At 46.9% G+C, this 16,763-nt stretch overlaps 1 protein-coding gene across 1 annotated transcript in view; it reads left to right on the top strand.

Moving 5' to 3' along the window:
• Positions 1-16,763, top strand: part of LOC144689334 (lutropin-choriogonadotropic hormone receptor-like) — an 87,399-nt gene that overhangs the window by 14,762 nt on the left and 55,874 nt on the right. The window contains exon 4 of the mRNA XM_078556368.1: positions 7,640-7,714. Within this exon, the coding sequence (XP_078412494.1) occupies positions 7,640-7,714 (75 nt within the window). The remainder of the gene's footprint in view (positions 1-7,639; positions 7,715-16,763) is intronic.

Genomic DNA, 16,763 nt, shown 5'->3' with positions numbered 1-16,763 from the left:
TCTCTGCAATCACTCACCATTTAGATAATAAGCTTCTTTTTTATTCTTCCTGCCAAAATGAGTGATTTCACATTTACCCACACTACACTCTATTTACTAGATCTTTGCCCACTCACTTAACCTATCTATGTCACCTTGTAGCCTCCTTATGTCTTCTTCACAATTTACTTTCCTACTTACCTTTGTGTCGTCAGCAAATTTAGCAACCATTCCTTTGGTCCCTTCATCCAAGTCATTTATATAAATTGTAAAAAGTTGAGGCCCCAGCAATGATCCCTGTGGTACACCACTCATCACACTCTTCCAACCAGAAAAAGACCCATTTATGCCAACTCTCTGCTTCCTGTTAGCTATCCAATCTTCTATCCATGCCAATATGTTACCCCCTATACCATGAGTTTTTATTTTCTGCAGTATCTGTGCTGTCTCTGAATTATTCATTTAGTTCCTTTCAACAAACATATAAGCCAGGATCTCCAGGTCGGTGAGCAGGGGACGGGGCCCGCTCGCCAATGCGTAAAATGACGCGGGATGACGTCAGGCGGAATTCCCGACGTCACCCCGTGTCATTTCAATTTTCAGGTCAGCAGGGGCGCAGCCGAATCAGCTGTGCGCCTGCCGATCTGTCAATGGCCTATTGAGGCCATTTGAAAAGTAATTGACATAATTAATGGACCTGCCCATCCAACCTTAGGGTTGGCGAGCAGGCCGGGAGCCCTGGCGTGCTTCAGAATAAGCATGAAACCTCACCCATGGGCGGGATGAGGTTTCATGAGGGTTTTTAAAAATTTAATAAATGCTTGATTTAAAGTGATGGACATGTCCCAACTCATGTGACAGTGTCACATGAGGGGACATGTCAGGGAAATTTTGTTTGTGCACCTTTACCATTTTTAAATTTGGCGCCGATCCCCCTGAGGCAGCACTTAGCCTCAGGGAGATGAGTGCGCTCTTTCGTGCACATGCGTGAAAGAGCGCACTCTCGGCTGAGGGAACCCGCCTACCCAGGGAGTGCACAGCGCTTCCTGGCGGACGTCACGCTGGACGAGCCTTAATTGGCCCATCCATGTAAAATGGCGGCGCGCCCCCAATTGGGGGCGCCGATTGGAGACGTGCCTGCCCACGCCCACTCCGGCACTTCCCCCCCAAACGGGGGGGGAAAATTCTTTCCATAATTTCTTCTTTTTCTAATATTTATCCACTTATGTTTTGCATTCTTGTTGCACCACTGTTTCTGGTAAAGTTTTCCATGTCCTAACTGCCCTCTGTGATAAAGTAAACAAATTCTCCTAGCCTCTCCCTTCATTCTTTTAGTGATGCACTTAAATTTGTGCCCTCTAGTTGCCAACTCACCAACCAGTGGAAATAGCTTCTCCCAATTTACCTATTTGAAAACTCTCAATGCTGTCCTCCTCTTTTCAACTCCTTTGAGTATCTGAACCCCTACACCTTTGAAAGGTATACCATTTAGGATATGTATCCTCTCCTTATGCCTCCATCCAAAAATATAACTTCACATTTGTCTATGTGGAATTTAATTTGTTGAGACTTAAAGTGACGCAATCTATTAATCTACATATCTCCTCCTGAAGTTGTTAACCATGCTCCTTATTTTTGTATCATCAGCAAATTTTGATATCATGGCCAGAATTTTATGTCTCGTAGGCGGGTGGGCACCCGACCTGAACGGATGTGAAATAGCGCAAGATGACATATGGCGAGCGTCCTGGTGTCATCCTGCACGCAAGCAATCTTCAGGTCGGTGGGGACGCATGGGTGTCAGAGCCACGCCTGCCAACAATTAAAGGGTCACTTAAGGCCATTAAAAAGGCAATTGATCCTGATTTTATGTTGCCCGTGTGATTTCACACTCGTCACACGGGCAAAACTGGTAGGCGGGCAACCCACTTTTAACAAAATCTCATTCAAGGATGAAAAGGGTCAACAGCATTGCCAGTGTGATTAGTGAGGAGTTTACGAGATTATTTGCTGCTGGTTGCTTATTTGAACTTTATTTCTGTTCTGAGCTTCAGTCTTAGCATTTCCAGACTTCATTTCAGGACTCACTGGTGTCTCCAAGGCCCCTGGAGGATTTTGACCGTGTGGACGCTTCCAGGTACCAGACTGCCTTCTGTTACTCTGGTAATGGGGATTGTGGCTTCCACTGGTGGCACCTCCTCTGAGGAGGAAGAGGGAGGCAGAGGGAGAGGAGGCCAGGTGTCCCAATGCAGCTTCTAGGGGAGCGACCTGTGGGAGGAGAGACGCAGGGCCAGCAGGTAGTCCAAGGTAGAAGGGGCCTCAGAAGACGCTGCTATCCAGCTGCCAGTGTTTACAGGCAGCAATGCAGCTACCTCAACATGTCCAAGGTGCAATGCTGAAGGAGGCTCCACCTCTCCAGGGAGACAGTGACTTCCATTTGTCAGTTGATTGGGCCTGAGGTTACCTCCAACTTTGTGGGTGGAAAAGCCAGTGGCTCTGAAGGTCACAGTGGCCCTGAACTTCTATGCCTCCGGCTCTTTCCAGGAGTTAGTGGGAAATCCTTGTGGAGTGTCCCAATCAGCTGTCCTCAGTTGCGTCAAGCTTGTGACTGATGCTCTATTCAGGAGTGTAATGACATTTATTCACTTCTGTATGAACAAGGTCAACTAGGCTGAGCGAGCCAGAGGGTGTGCAGCAGTTGATGGGTTCCCCTGTATAGGGTGTAATTGACTGCACACATATGGCCATCAAGGTGCCAGCGGGTCAGATGGGTGTCTTTGTCAACAGGAAGGGATTCCACTTGATGAACGTCCAGATGGTGTGTGACCACAGGATGCAGATTCTGCAAGTCTGTGCAAGGTACCCAGGCAGCTCCTCAGAAACTCATAAGGGCCAAGGCTGTTCACTGCTCCAGCTCGACTAGATGGATGGCTGCTGGGTGACAAGGGCTATCTATTGAAAAGATGGCTTATGATGTCTCTCCACCACCCAAGAACAGAGGCACAGCAGCGTTATAATAGGAGTCATGCCTCCACAAGGGCAGTGATAGAGAGGGCCATAGGTCTTCTGAAGATACGTTTCCAATACCTGGACCATTCAGGGGGAGCACTACAGTACCGCCACCAGAACAGGTGTCACTGATCGTGGTTGCATGCTGCGCTCTCCATAATCTGGCTCTGGCAATAGGGGACCCACTGGAGGAAGAGGATCTTGAGGCAGCTCCACAGGCCACAAATGATGAATCCAGTAGTGAGTCAGAAGAGGAGCATGGTGAGGAGAACACTGAAGGCATGGAGGGAGACTTCTGTATCCTTCAGGGAGACAGGGACGCCTGGATCCAATGCTTCTTCAGCTAGACTGCCAAAGATCTGCTTCCGCCTCATGCCAGGGCTGCCGCCTCCATCCCGGATGTCTGAAGTGACCTTTCCTTTGAACCCAAAGTTCACTCAGTGACTGTGCAATAAAGTTTAGAGCCACTCACTTCCAGCATGAGATACTGGCGTGCCATGCACCTATAAAACAAGTGAAGCGCACTCAGGCCATTAAGACAAAAGCAAAATTTATATCATGTTGGCACTCACATCAAATGAACATAACAATACATGGTGTTAATGGTCACACCAGTAAACATATTAACAAGACATGGAAGAACAGAAGATCACCTGTAAACAGTCCCTGTTGTGCTCATGGTGCCTTAAACTTACATTTATGAGTGCAGTGTCTTGGTGCCCCCCGCCTCGCTGGCAGCGGCATTGGAGACAGCCTGCTGCCGCTGCTGTCTTGTTGGTCTTGATGTCCTTGGCGGTTGTTCTCTGGCCAGTGGACCTGTGCTGGCCCCACCTGGGGGGAATGCCTAGTGCCACGGCTGGCATCTCCCCAGTCATCGCAGCTCATCAGATGCTACGGTCACTGGCAGAGGGGCGGAGAAGCTGCTGCCATCACCCAAAGTGCCCTGAGAGGAGTCCACAGAGATGCCAATCAGCTCGCACGCCAACATAAGGTTGGTCTGAACCTCCCTGCTCGCCATTGATGGACGGACACCTAGCTGGGATACTGGGTGCCTCATCTGTCTCCCACATTGGCACCGACCTCCTGAGGCCATGGCCTATGTGAGTGCTTGCAGGTCCAAGCGCAACCTCAGGAACCCCTGATTCTGTCCCTGCAGCTGCCTCCTCCATGAGAGCCGCCATTCTCACAATGTAGGAGGCAGTGCGCTCGGAGATGAGGGTCAACGTAGTGCACCTGCTCTGCATGAACCCCCCCACAAGGGAGGCCATGGCACGCATACCCTCATGGATCTCTGCCAGAACCTCCCGCACATCCCACTGGACGTCCAGCATCTGCCACCTAATGGATCACTCCAGAGACCCATCATCTGCTTTCAAACCAGCATTGTCCTGGTCTCCAGTAGACCTCCGAGTGCTGGCGCCCTGGGCACTCCCTACCTCCGCCGGCTCCTCAAGTGAGTGTGAAATGCCCTCATTGCTGTGCACCGACATTCTAGCCGGCGATCTAATACCCACCGAGGTGCGGGTATCTGTGCTGGTGCTTGTCGCAGAGAGTGGGTGTGACGCAGGTGCATAGCTCAGTGGTCCTCTGGCATCAAGGGTGGCTCTTCAGAGTTCTCCGTTCATGGGCGAACTGGCGATTCTAGGAGAGAACAATGACATGTCATTAGTTTAAGTCATCACACTGTCACTGTGCATGCCAGGTGCCCTGGTGAGACAATGGAGACACATCATGGTGCCATCGTCTTTCAATGATCAATGGGGACTCCAGGTTTGAGGGTCCCACCAATGATGAGACTACACAAGAATGTTTGCACAATCCAACACGCTCATCTCTGTCACTGCACTCTTACCTTCGTCAGAGACTCCTTCCTCTCCGCGACCATCTGACCGAAGTGGGTGGCAGCACTCCAGCTCCGAGGCATCCACATCATCAGAATGAGGAGGTTTGGGGGGCCTCCGTCTGCCTTAGTTCTTTCATTGGTGTTGTGGCTTCTCTTCTGAAATGACAGAGGAGCACTGATTTGTCCACTCTCTACTTTAGGTGCCGTTGCAGTTTGGCAAACCGCACCTCTGGGACACCTTGTAGGGCACATCTGAGTCATGGCCCTCAACCCAAAGGCACTCAGGCCAAGCAGCCAGGACTCACCCCCTTGGCCGGCACCAGTGTCAGTGACAGTTGGCACTCAGACTCTAACACCCCTGAGCTCCACGGGGGGGATGGCCAGCCCTTAACACTTCTACACACTGATCCATGCCAAGTCGGTACTCACCCTTGCCGAGCGCAGCAGATCGTTGAACCTTTTGCGGCACTGCACCCATGTGTGCCGCACAACGTCGTTGCCGCAGACCTCGGCAGCCACCTCCTCCCAGACTTTTTTGGTCAGCTGCTGTGGCCTCCTCCTGCCATCCCTGGGTGCTAGGGTGTCCTGCCTGACACTGACCTCCTCCACAAGGACCGCGAGGCACTCATCTGAGAAACGGGGTGCCGAGTGCCTGCCTGTCTTGCCCCCGTGCCTGACGTCTCCAGCCACTGGTGAGGCCATTGTTTGAATGAAATGGTTTCCTGCACAGACTCGAAAGACTCTCCCCTGGCAGTCTTCGGGAAGCTGCCTCTGCCAGTTTTAAAGCGCCTGCCGGGTCGCATTGGCCTCGCCGTCCAACAGGCTCCTGCCCCCGGCTGGCCCTTCCCAACCATTGAGAAGACGCGTTTCACGCTGAGCAGACCTTAATTGTGTAAAACCGCATTTGCAACGTGATCACAGCCGGGAGCGGACTCCACATCCGCTTCTGCTCCCACTGACTTGGCGCAGACGCCAAGCGTGAAATTCAGGCCAATATCTCCTGTACACAATTGCAGACCAAATGCGATATATATAGGAACATACCTGTTTACATTTCTCTAGTTCACAAAAAATACAGCTATACTGTCCCTCAGCGGCATCATCTGAAAATATGACATCAGTTTCCACATCTACTCTGACAACACACAGCTATACATCATCTCTCAGCCCCTCCTCTGTCTCTAAATAATCAGACTGGTTGATTGACATCCAATGCTGAATGAGCAAAAATTTCCTCCAACTAAATATTAGAAAGTCTTGGTGCCCGCCACAAATTCCATTCCCTAGCCACCCTCTCCTTGGCAAACATTAGAGACTGAACAAGACTATTCACAAACTTGGTGTTATATTTGACCCCAAGATGAGCACCCAACCACACATCTGCCCCATCACAAAGACCACCTATTTCCACTTCCCAAACTTTGCTCAACTACCCCCCCCCCCCCCCCCCCCCCCCCCCACACCCCACCCCCCCACCCCACCCACTGCCTCAGCTCATCTGTTGCTGAAACCCTCAGCCTCACCTTTGTTACCTCAAGATTTAACGATTCCAACACACCCTTGGCCCCCAATATCCTACCCTCTGTAAAGTTGAGGTATCCAAAAACTTGCTGCACCTGTCTTAAGTCACATCAAGTCCTGTTCATAAATCACCCCTGTGTTCGCTGAGCTACATTGGCTTCTCAAGCAATGTTCGATTTTAAAATTCTCCACTTTATTTTCAAATCTTTCCATGGCCTTGCTCTCCCCTATCTCTTATTATCTCCTTCAGCCCCACAACCCTCCAAGATATTTGTGCTCATCTGACTTCTTAATTCCCCCTTTAGGATGGCCCTTAAAGCCTACCTCTTTGACTAAGCTTTTGGCCATTTGTCTAAATATCTGTTCATGTGGCTAAGTGCCAAATTGTGTCTCTAATGCTCCTGTGATACACTTTGGAACATTTTGTTACTTTAAGGACACTATATAAATGGAAGTTGTTGTTGAAGCACCTCTCTGTTTTCCACCCATATCCAATTTCCTATTCATGCCGTCATACTTCCTTTAATAGTGAAATTATCAGCAAGTCTCTTATATGGCACCTTATAAAATGTTATTTAAAAATTCATATACACATTTGTTCAGTTATTTCCTTAAAACAGTCATGATTTGCCTTTTATAAATCCACACTGGTGTCCTAATTGACCCATGTCTTTCTGGAAGAGTATTAACTTATCCCGTATTATGATGAGGTGCAGCATGTAATGAAGAAAATTGAGAATCGTGATCATAGATGTCCGACGTATGAGGGTACTAAATTACAGAGGGGAAGATTGCACCGATATGAGATGCTGAAGGAATTTGAGTATACTGTTTAGTGACATCAGCAAGTAATTTCAAAGGGAATTAGGATCCACATCTAGTATTCTACATTGTTGGTGCAGGGAAGATAGAAAATGCTTTGCTCTGCAAAATGTCCTTTGGAGATGCTCCTGTACATGATATCAGCTGAGCAGTGTTAATTCCCTTAGATTGGGAACCTGAATACATGAGTCATCAAAAAGAAGGAAAATAACACTAAATATGGGAATTTAGTGGGGATTTTAAACAATGTTTGCTATTGCCTTAGTTTAGGAATTCAATTGTAAGTATTTCCCATTGCATGTATCTTCTCCTTTACGTTTTTATAGACTTGTATTTTTGTGATTTTTGAGGCCACCTGTAAGTTAAAATTAAACCATTTTATTGTACTTTGTTTGTTCATGAGTGTTTTTTAATTCCCCTAAGTATTGACATGAATATCAATTCCTAATTATTTTCTTAAACCAGGAGCATTTGTAATACTGGAATAGGATTCTTTCCTGATCTGACACACATCCACTCAATTGCATCCAATTTTATTCTGTAAGTATCCTTACAACCTTATCAATATAATTTAAATAAATTTGATGGAGAGGTGGGATTTTTTTCCCCTAATAAAGGTGAGAGAATTCAGCACTGTACATTTTTAACTTTTCTTTCAAATATTAAGTAGCCTCCAACCAAGCATCATATGAAGCTAACAGTATCAAGCTCCGTTTGGTATGCTTGAACAATGTGTCATTGCCCCAAACTGAGAAGAATGCTCTCTAAAGAAAGCATCAGTGTAACCTTCAAATGCTTACTGGCCTTTCTTGCAGCCTCCTTATCTTTTTATTCATTCACAGGATGTGAGTGTTACTTGCAAGGCCAACATTTATTGCCTATCCCTAATTGCCCTTGAATAGGTGGCAGTGAGCTGCATTCTTCATTACAACTGAGTGCCTGCCTAGGCCTTTTCAGAGTCAACCACATTCCTATGAGTCTGAAGTCACATATTTGGCCCAGATATCCTTCCCTTAAGGCTATTAGTGACCTAACTGGGTTTCTGTGACAATCCAGTAATCTCAGGGTGACTATTACTGATGCCAGTTTTTTTAATTACAAATGTTATCTAATTAATTGAATTTAAATTCTCCAGCTGCTGTAGTGGGATTTGAACTCATCTCTCAGGATAATAAATCCAAAGGCCCAGTAACATAACCACTATGCCCAGATTTTTTGCCAATTTAAAGCTAATTTATGGCCAGCTGTTTGCTGAAAAAAATTAATTCCACTTAGGGTGCTTGCAGTAGTCAAAGGAAGTAGACTTCCAGTGAACCTGGACTAGATCCAAGACAAGGTGCCTGTGGTGAAAGGAAAGTATTGGAAGAACTTGTGCCGCTAATACAAAGTATGGTGTTAGGCACCAGGAAGGTTCCCAGACTTGTCCGTGCTGAGTTAATTATTCTTAATGAGGGCAGCAATAGGGTGCTACAAAAGGGCCTATGGGCCCTAGGTTTTGCCATATAATGACTCTAATTGTACAATATGCAAAGTGAATGCCACATGGGGACAGAAATGAACTTGATTCCAATGGTACTTATAGTCATAATGTGCCAACACTTACTTTTGCACGTCTAGAATGAATAAAGAAAAGAAGAACTTGCAGTGGCGGAATCGTCCCAGACTTACACAAAGTGCGGTAGTGGGCAGCAATAGCGGGTTTTTGTCCCATTCCCAGCGCATCCCACTTAATTAATAATGTATCCCTGAGAACCATGCTGGATCGCTGACAGTCGGCATGTCAACGCACCAAGGTCAACACTGGTAGGACGGCAGCTGCCATGGAGACCTTGGTCCAGGACATCAGTCCTGCACTGCTGCGGGCCTGAACTCCATCGCTGACACCATAGTTGGCCTCCAACGGTATCAACGTGGGAGGGGTGCAGGGCAACTCAATCTCACTCCAGCTTCCCCTTCTCCTCAAGGAGTCAGCCAGGGGCCCTCAGGCACCCAAAGGGAGGAGCATCAGCAGGTGCACACCCTGGGCGATCCACCCAGGCTACTCTGAGAGTGTCCAGCCCATCCGAATCCCCTCTTCCTGTGACCCCAGCAGCTCCTACTCCACAGGCTGAGGAGGCTGCCACTGCCACATAGCAAGACCCCGAAAGCAGGCCAGGGCCCTCCAGGTGTTGGCCTTCAGAGGACACCCGCCAAGGTCATCACAGACAGGGCATTGAAGTCAGCAGATAAAAGCAAAATACTGCGAATGCTGGAAATCTGAAACAAAAACAGAAAATGCTGGAAAAACTCAGCAGGTCTGACAGCATCTGTGGAGAGAGGAAAAGAAAGTTAACGTTTCGAGTCTGTATGACCCTTCTTCAGAGGGTCTTTGTATAGAAGTTAGCAGGCTGCCTCCATCTCCACTATGGAACATCAAGACGTAGCAGCAAGGTTAGGAAGGTTAAGAAGATGTAATTGCTCAGCCTGAGCATAGGTGTTAATTACTTGTGCGTAGTGTTCACCATTGCCATTAAACTCCCAAGAATGTCTTCCTGCCTATGGCTCCTTGTTATGATGAGCAGTGTTCATGTCACTCAGATGTGAAACCTTGGCTCCTGCACAAGATAAAGGCGGGTTTCTCAGTCCAGGGCCTCCTTCTTGTGCAGGGTGTAACCTTCAGACTAAAGTGATGGCCTGGCTTCATGCTTACTGGACACTTTGATGACACCTGCATCTTGATAGGGCTTGTCATTGCTGTCAGAATGTCATGGGCAGGCATCACAGAGTTCCATCATTCTGTGTGCTCTCAGCACCTTTGAGGTGGGGTTGGCCCTCCATCTCTTCAGCATCCGTGACCAGTGACCCTGTACTCCTGAAGGGGGTCAGGTGCTGAAGGCTAACAAAGGATCAGGTACATTTAAAGTTTATCAGCTACATCTTCATGATATGACTCTGATCACAGAGCACAAGCAAGCTGCCCTCAGCCAAACAGGAGTCAGACATTCACAGAGGCAATGTGAAGATCTATGGAGTGTCCTCACTGCATGATGTCATCATTTTCCTGGAATCTTGCGACTATAAGGGCCTCCTCTGTGTCTTCATGACATGAGCCTGAGCACTGAGGGTACATGCGCTGCCATCAGCCACACAGGAGTCAAACGTTCACAGATGCAAAGTGAGGATGTCAGGACTGTCCTCACTGCATCTCGTCAGCATCCTGCATCAATCTTGCGGCTATGAGGGCCTCCTAAGTATGCCTGTCTCCTCTGGCCAGAGCGATGGCCTCATCGCCGGCATCTATGCCTTTGAGGATCTCATCATCATCATCCTCTTCAATGTTCTCCTCATCGGAGAATCCATCTCCTCCTCAGCCAGGTCCTCCCCCATTGCAGCACCAGATTGTGTAGCGCACAGCAAGCGACAATGATGCGCGACACCCTATGGGGACTGTATTGCAGTGCTCCACCAGACCTGTCCAGGCACCGGAACCTCATTTTTAAAATGCCTATCGTTTCCTCCACCAAAATCCGGGTTGCGGCATGAGCCTCATTATACCGCCACTCTGCTGCAGTTTGAGGCCGCCGCACTGGCGTCATCAGCCACGGCCTCTGTGGGTATCCTGAGGAGCCAATCCTACATCCTCTCTGGACTCTGGAAGATATCAGGGAGCTGCAAACTGCTAAGGACGTAAGAGCCATGAACACTCCCTGGGAATCGTGCGCCAACCTGTAGGATGTGTTTGTGCTGGTCGCACACCAGCTGAACATTCAGTGAGTAGAAGCCGTTGTGATTGACATAGTTGACTGCTTGTTACCATGGAGATCTAAGTGCCACCTGAGTGCAGTCGATGGCACCCTGCCTATAGAAAACCAGAGATCTGTGCAAATCCCAGCGCTCTTGCTCCCTGGCTTTCCTGATCTCGGATGAACTTCACAAAGTTCTGTGCCTTTGCGGAGATGGTGTCCGTGACCTGGATACACTTGTGTGTGGAGGCTTGTGAGATCCTGCACAAGTCACCTGTGAAGCCCTGGAAGGAGCCACTGGCATAAAAATTAAGCACCAAGGTCAATTCCATGGCCACTGGCGGTGTATGCGTTCCATGTCTCTGGGGCACCAAATCCTGCAGCAGGTGGCATATGTGACCAACCAGTTCCCTAGGCATGTGCAGCCTTGGGCAACCCAAGTTCTCAGTGATCTGCCGTCAGTCACACATGCGGAAGGACAGGCGGAGTCTATAGACCCTGGCTCTAGCGAGACACCTACGAGTGACAGCTCGCTGTGGATCTTCTGAATCGTGCGCAGCAGGCCCTGCCACTCCTTCATTTTGAGGGAGGTACTCCTCCCTTTGCCGAGCCAGGCACCTCTGCCGCTCTCTTCTTCTTTTCTGGTCCCTCTAAGCCATGAGGCACACCGCTAAATCACCAGGCTCCATGATCCTGATGTTCTCCTGCAGGATCAAAGAGAGAGACACGTGAGTTAGCACAGGCGTACTAAGAACCTCTCTTGGTCAAGTCTGAAGGCCCCTTCACGCAAGCAGGTGAGTGTTGGCCATCACTTGGTCAGTGTGTAGTGCGCTCGTTGGCTGTCTGAAACCCTACCCACCTCCACCCCACTCCACTTGACTGATTAATGGCAGATTCGCCCACTGGACTGCATACTGTGCTCTCAGCTCAGGCGCAGGCATTCTCCTAACCTGCACTGCAAGGCTGCACTGTTAGCTTGGACCATAATGAATACTGACCCAAACTTTAATAAGGACATTACAAGGGGCTCTGAGTGCTTCCACCAGTGACTGCATCATGGCCACCTTTCGCAAGGGGATTGTACAACTTGCCCAGTCAGCCAATTGCTCTGCTGTGCCCAGAAGCGCACATTAATTTACAGTCTGTGCCTGAGGGGTGAAAAGCTCTGGAGCATTTGGTGTCAGTCTCATGCTTTTGCATCGCTCAAGTGGGCAGAAAAGCTTCAGAAGCCCGACTCCAAGCATGTCAATGGAGCTGCAGCTGAACAGTCTTTTTTTGTGTGTGATGATTGAGAGATAAATCTTATCCAGGACACAAGGGATAATTCTCCTGTTCTTCAATAGTACAGACATGGGATCTTTTATGTCCTCCTGAGAAGGCAGAAAGGGCCTCAGTTTCATGTCTTATCCAAATGAGAGTGCAGCACTCTCTATAATATCAGCCTACGTCTTTGCATTCAAATCCTTGAACCAAGAGCTTCTGACACAGAGACAAGAGCACTACCAACTGAGCCACTGTTGACACATGAAGAACAGCTACATAGGTGAGACACTTACCAACACCAGTGAAACCATACCACATCCTGCATATTTTATTGCCTTTAGAAGTGAAGATAAAAGTATTAGGTGGAAAATTATATTATCTATCTTTAGAAGATTTTAGTTTTCTTTTCTTTGGTCTATCTTTGCCACACTCTATAACATTCAAGCTTTCAGCTCTTAGATCTCTTACAATCAAGTCAGCTGCTAGATGTTCAAGGGTAGCCTAAGATGAGTGGTCAACTGCATTATACCTACGTCTGAAAAAAGAATTCCAAACTTTATCTTTTGGCCCTCTATCTGATAGAACAGCGCAAGATTTGTCACTTAGCAAGCCACGATAGCCTGAATTATCATCCTGTTGTCAAAAAGATGGTAATTCAATAATTGCAACTATTATTTATTCAGTACTAAGTACATATTTTACAGCTGGAATAATTTACTTCACTTTAAGGGTAGTTTTTGAATTCATTTTCAAATTAGTTTTCAGGAATTGGCTCAATTCAGCTACTACCCAATTTATTCTATTTGGGACAACCCTGGTCAAAGCATCACTTGTGACTAGTTGAAATTAGTATAAATTCAAAGATTTCTTTTTCAGGAAGTAAACCAGAAACTGGCTTAAGGAGAGTTTTTGGAAGAAACTAGGTTTAAATCTTAGATTTATGCATAGGCAGAAGACTATTTGCAGTTCAGAGCACTAAAGTTGCAGTGGTTAGAAATTCTTCCTTAGGATAACTTTAATTTTGTAAGAGTGGAAGTGGAGAAATTTCTGATTCTAGGAATTGCTTGGCAGTTCCTGTGTTTCGCAAATTACCTGACATTTCTCCCTGCCCAACTTTTCTTTCCATTAAAGATCAGGCTGACTTAAAATTTCTTTCATGGGATGTGGGTGTCACTGGCAATGCCAGCATCTATTGCCCTTCAGTAATTGCCCTTGAACCAAGTGCCCTTCAATAATTGCCCTTGAACCAAACCCCCTTTCAGAGGGCAGTTAAGAGTCAACCACATTGCTGTGGCTCTGGATTCACATGTAGGCCAGACCAGGTAAGGATGGCAGATTTCCTTCCCTAAAGGACATCAGTGAACTATAATTTAAAAAAAAGTCTGATAAAAGAAAAGAAATCATTCCATTTATATAGCGATTTTTATGACTACAGGTTATCTCAAAGTGCATTACAGTCAATAAAGTACTTTTTGAAGTGTAGTCACTGTCATAATGTAGGAAACTCAGCAGCCCAATTTGTGCACAGCAAACTCCCGCAAATAGCAATGTGATAAGGACCAGTTAATCTGTTTTGTGATGTTAATTGAGAGATAAAAATTGACCAGGACACTGGAGATAACTCCCTTGCTCTTCTTTGAAAAAGTGCCATGGGATCTTTTACATCCACCTGAACAGGTAGAAGGGGTCTTGGTTTAACATCTCATCTGAAAAATAGCGCTTCCACAATGTAGGGCTCTCTCAGGACTGCCCAGAGTGTCAGCTTTTGGTTGTTGTACTCACACCTTGAAGTGGGACTTGAACCCTGAACCATGTTATGCAGAGGAGAGTGCTACCTACTGAGCTACAGCTGACACTCAAATGGGGCAGATATTTTGACATTGCCCATTTTAGACTATCGACCAAAGCTAAAATTACCCAATAATTCTAATATTACTCAAGGGAGGTAATAGAGTATGTGCTTTTTACAACAACAACTTGTATTACATAGCACCCTTAGTGTAGAAGCATATCCGCTAGTGTTTCATAGAGATGTAATCAGAAAGGAGAGATGAGGTGAGTTCAGATGGAATCACTTAATATGAGGAGTTGCTCAATGCAGGGCTGAATGAGGAAAGGAGGGAAAATAATCTTTGGAGAAACTTAGAGTGCCTTGAAGAAGAATAGAGAAGTTTTAAAGGAGAGGTGAGATGGGTGGAACAGGTCAAATGCTTGAAGAAGGTCCAGATAGGTAGAGGGGAAAGAGCAAGATTTGATTTGGCTACACCACTATTGCAGTGGTCTAGGTAGCATAGAAATGTTTAGCCGGGGAAACAGGAGCCTGGTGAGGCCACCCTGAACCAAATTTCCATCAAAACAAAACAACCCAATTGTCCACAATATGGCCATGTTTTTGGGTGAATTGGCATTTTACAGGAAAATGCAAAGATAGGCAGTGATTGTGGTGGCACTTGAGAATTCAACATCCAGGTTTGGTGGCAGCCGTGGTAAGGAATTACATTCAGGATTTGTTTGAGAGGCAGAACAATCAGAGTATCCGCTGCTTGGTGTTGTCCACCAAAGTTAAAAGGCTACGGAGGAGTGGGGAGTTGAGTGTGAATGTAGAGTTTGATCCAGTAGACTGGTGGAGCTGCGAAATGGACTCGGCTGATTGCGGTGTGCAGTATCGGATATGGTATCCCAGCAGGGGAGTGGACATCAATGGGTGTGAATCCCGAGGACCAAGAATAATGAAGTCCAGGGAGTCAGGGAAAGTGAAAGGTAAACCTATTCAATCCAAGGGGAAGAGAGAAACTGGTCTGAGAAACAGCTGTGCAACGATTGAGGAACACACAAAATTGAACATGCAAAAGCTTGAAGAGCCAGTCACACCCAGTCCAGGAAAGGGATGTTGGAGGAGTTCTGAAGGATAAGTGGAGTCAGTTTACTGGAATCAAGCAAAGAGTAGCAAAGCAGAGATCAGCCAACAACAAGAGAACAGAATCCAAAACAAGATGGGAACCAGGAGGAATGGATCAGAACTAGCTCCATAAACAGTGAGAAATTCCCAATACAGGAGCAGAAAATTGAGCCACAGGAATAGACAAGGTACTGGAATAAAGGAAATCCAGCAGAGAATGATGGTACCCTGTGTCTCTCATAATCTAGGATGACTTGCAAACAAAAAAGTGAACCAAAGTTTGAGGTTTTTAAAAGTTTTGATGCGGGCGCCACTGACAAGGACAGCCCATCCCATTACCCTTGAACTGAATGGCTTGCTAGACCATTTTAGAGGACAATTAAGAGTTAACCACGTAGCTGTGGGTCTGGACTAACATGTAGGCCAGATCAAGTAAGGACAGGAAATTAGTAAACCAGATGGACTTTTACAACATTTGATGCTGTCACCATTACTGAGACTAGCTTTATATTCCAGATTTTTATTAATTGAATTTAAATTTCACAAGCTGCCTTGGTGAAATGTGAGCCAATGTCCCCAGAGCATTAGCTTGGACTCCTGGATTACTAGTTAAGTGACATTACCACTATGCCGCCATCTCCTCCATGATAGGTGCATTGACGACAGAGCAGCTGAAAAGAGGCAGTAACCACTACCTAGAAGAGCGGGTGAAAAGAGGACCCGAAGACAGTAACCATCACCTAGAAGAACGAGAAGATCCGGAGATAGTAACCACCACCTACAAGATTGAGTGAAAAGAGCATCCGAAGACTCTCATACTCCCTTTGTTTAGAACATAAATTCAGACATTATCAGTGCAACCAGCATTGAGTGTGCAACGTCAACAGAGTGTGGGAGCTGAGGGAGTTCGGTGAGGAGGGAAGGGAGGTATTCCTTTGCTTTTTCTAGCTTTTTCACCCTGTAGGAACTGGTTCTTGCTCTGCTATGGGGAAGAAGCTAGCTGTTTGGCGGATATCTGGTAAGTGGCCAAGGTCTGTTCTATTCCTAAGGTTTAAAATAGTGCAGGAATTTGTGATAAGATTAATAAATACATAAGAGAAAATAAATAATTGAATAAAATAATTAAGTAATTAATTAAAGCACATATGTATAGCAGGACAGGGGATGTGTCATGGGCTGCAGTGTATGGGAGCTCCTGGATGCCAATGTTATCCAGGGCTAGCACATCTGCAGTAAGTGTCTGCGACTTGAGGAGCTTTGGCTCAGAGTCATTGAGCTGGAGGCTGAGCTGCAGACACTGCGACACATCATGGAGGGGGAAAGTTACCTGGATGCTTTGTACCAAGAGATAGTCACACCCATTAGAATAGGATCTTCTGATTTGGAAGGTGGTCAAGGACAGGAGGATGTGACTGTGGCTGAGGCAGGTAAGGGACCCAGAGGGCAAGGGTGCAGGAGTGTGAGCCTCTGCAATTGTCCAACAGATTTGATGTTCTCTCAGCTTGTTTAGATGAGAGTGGGGGCTGCAAGGTGGATGAGCAAACTGACCTTGGCACCATGGTACAGGAAGCTATTCAAGTGGGGGGAGCACAAAGGATTATAGTGGTAGTAGGGGACAATATAGCGAGGGGAATTGACACTGTTCTTTGTAGCAAGGAGCAAGGGTCCAGATGGCTATATTGGCTTCCCGGTGCCAAGACATTTG

Source organism: Cetorhinus maximus, chromosome 14, assembly GCF_964194155.1.
Source record: "Cetorhinus maximus chromosome 14, sCetMax3.hap1.1, whole genome shotgun sequence".
Classification (NCBI taxonomy): domain Eukaryota; kingdom Metazoa; phylum Chordata; class Chondrichthyes; order Lamniformes; family Cetorhinidae; genus Cetorhinus; species Cetorhinus maximus.
The sequence above is the reverse complement of the archived record's forward strand: the minus strand, read 5'-3'. Positions and strand labels throughout refer to the sequence as shown.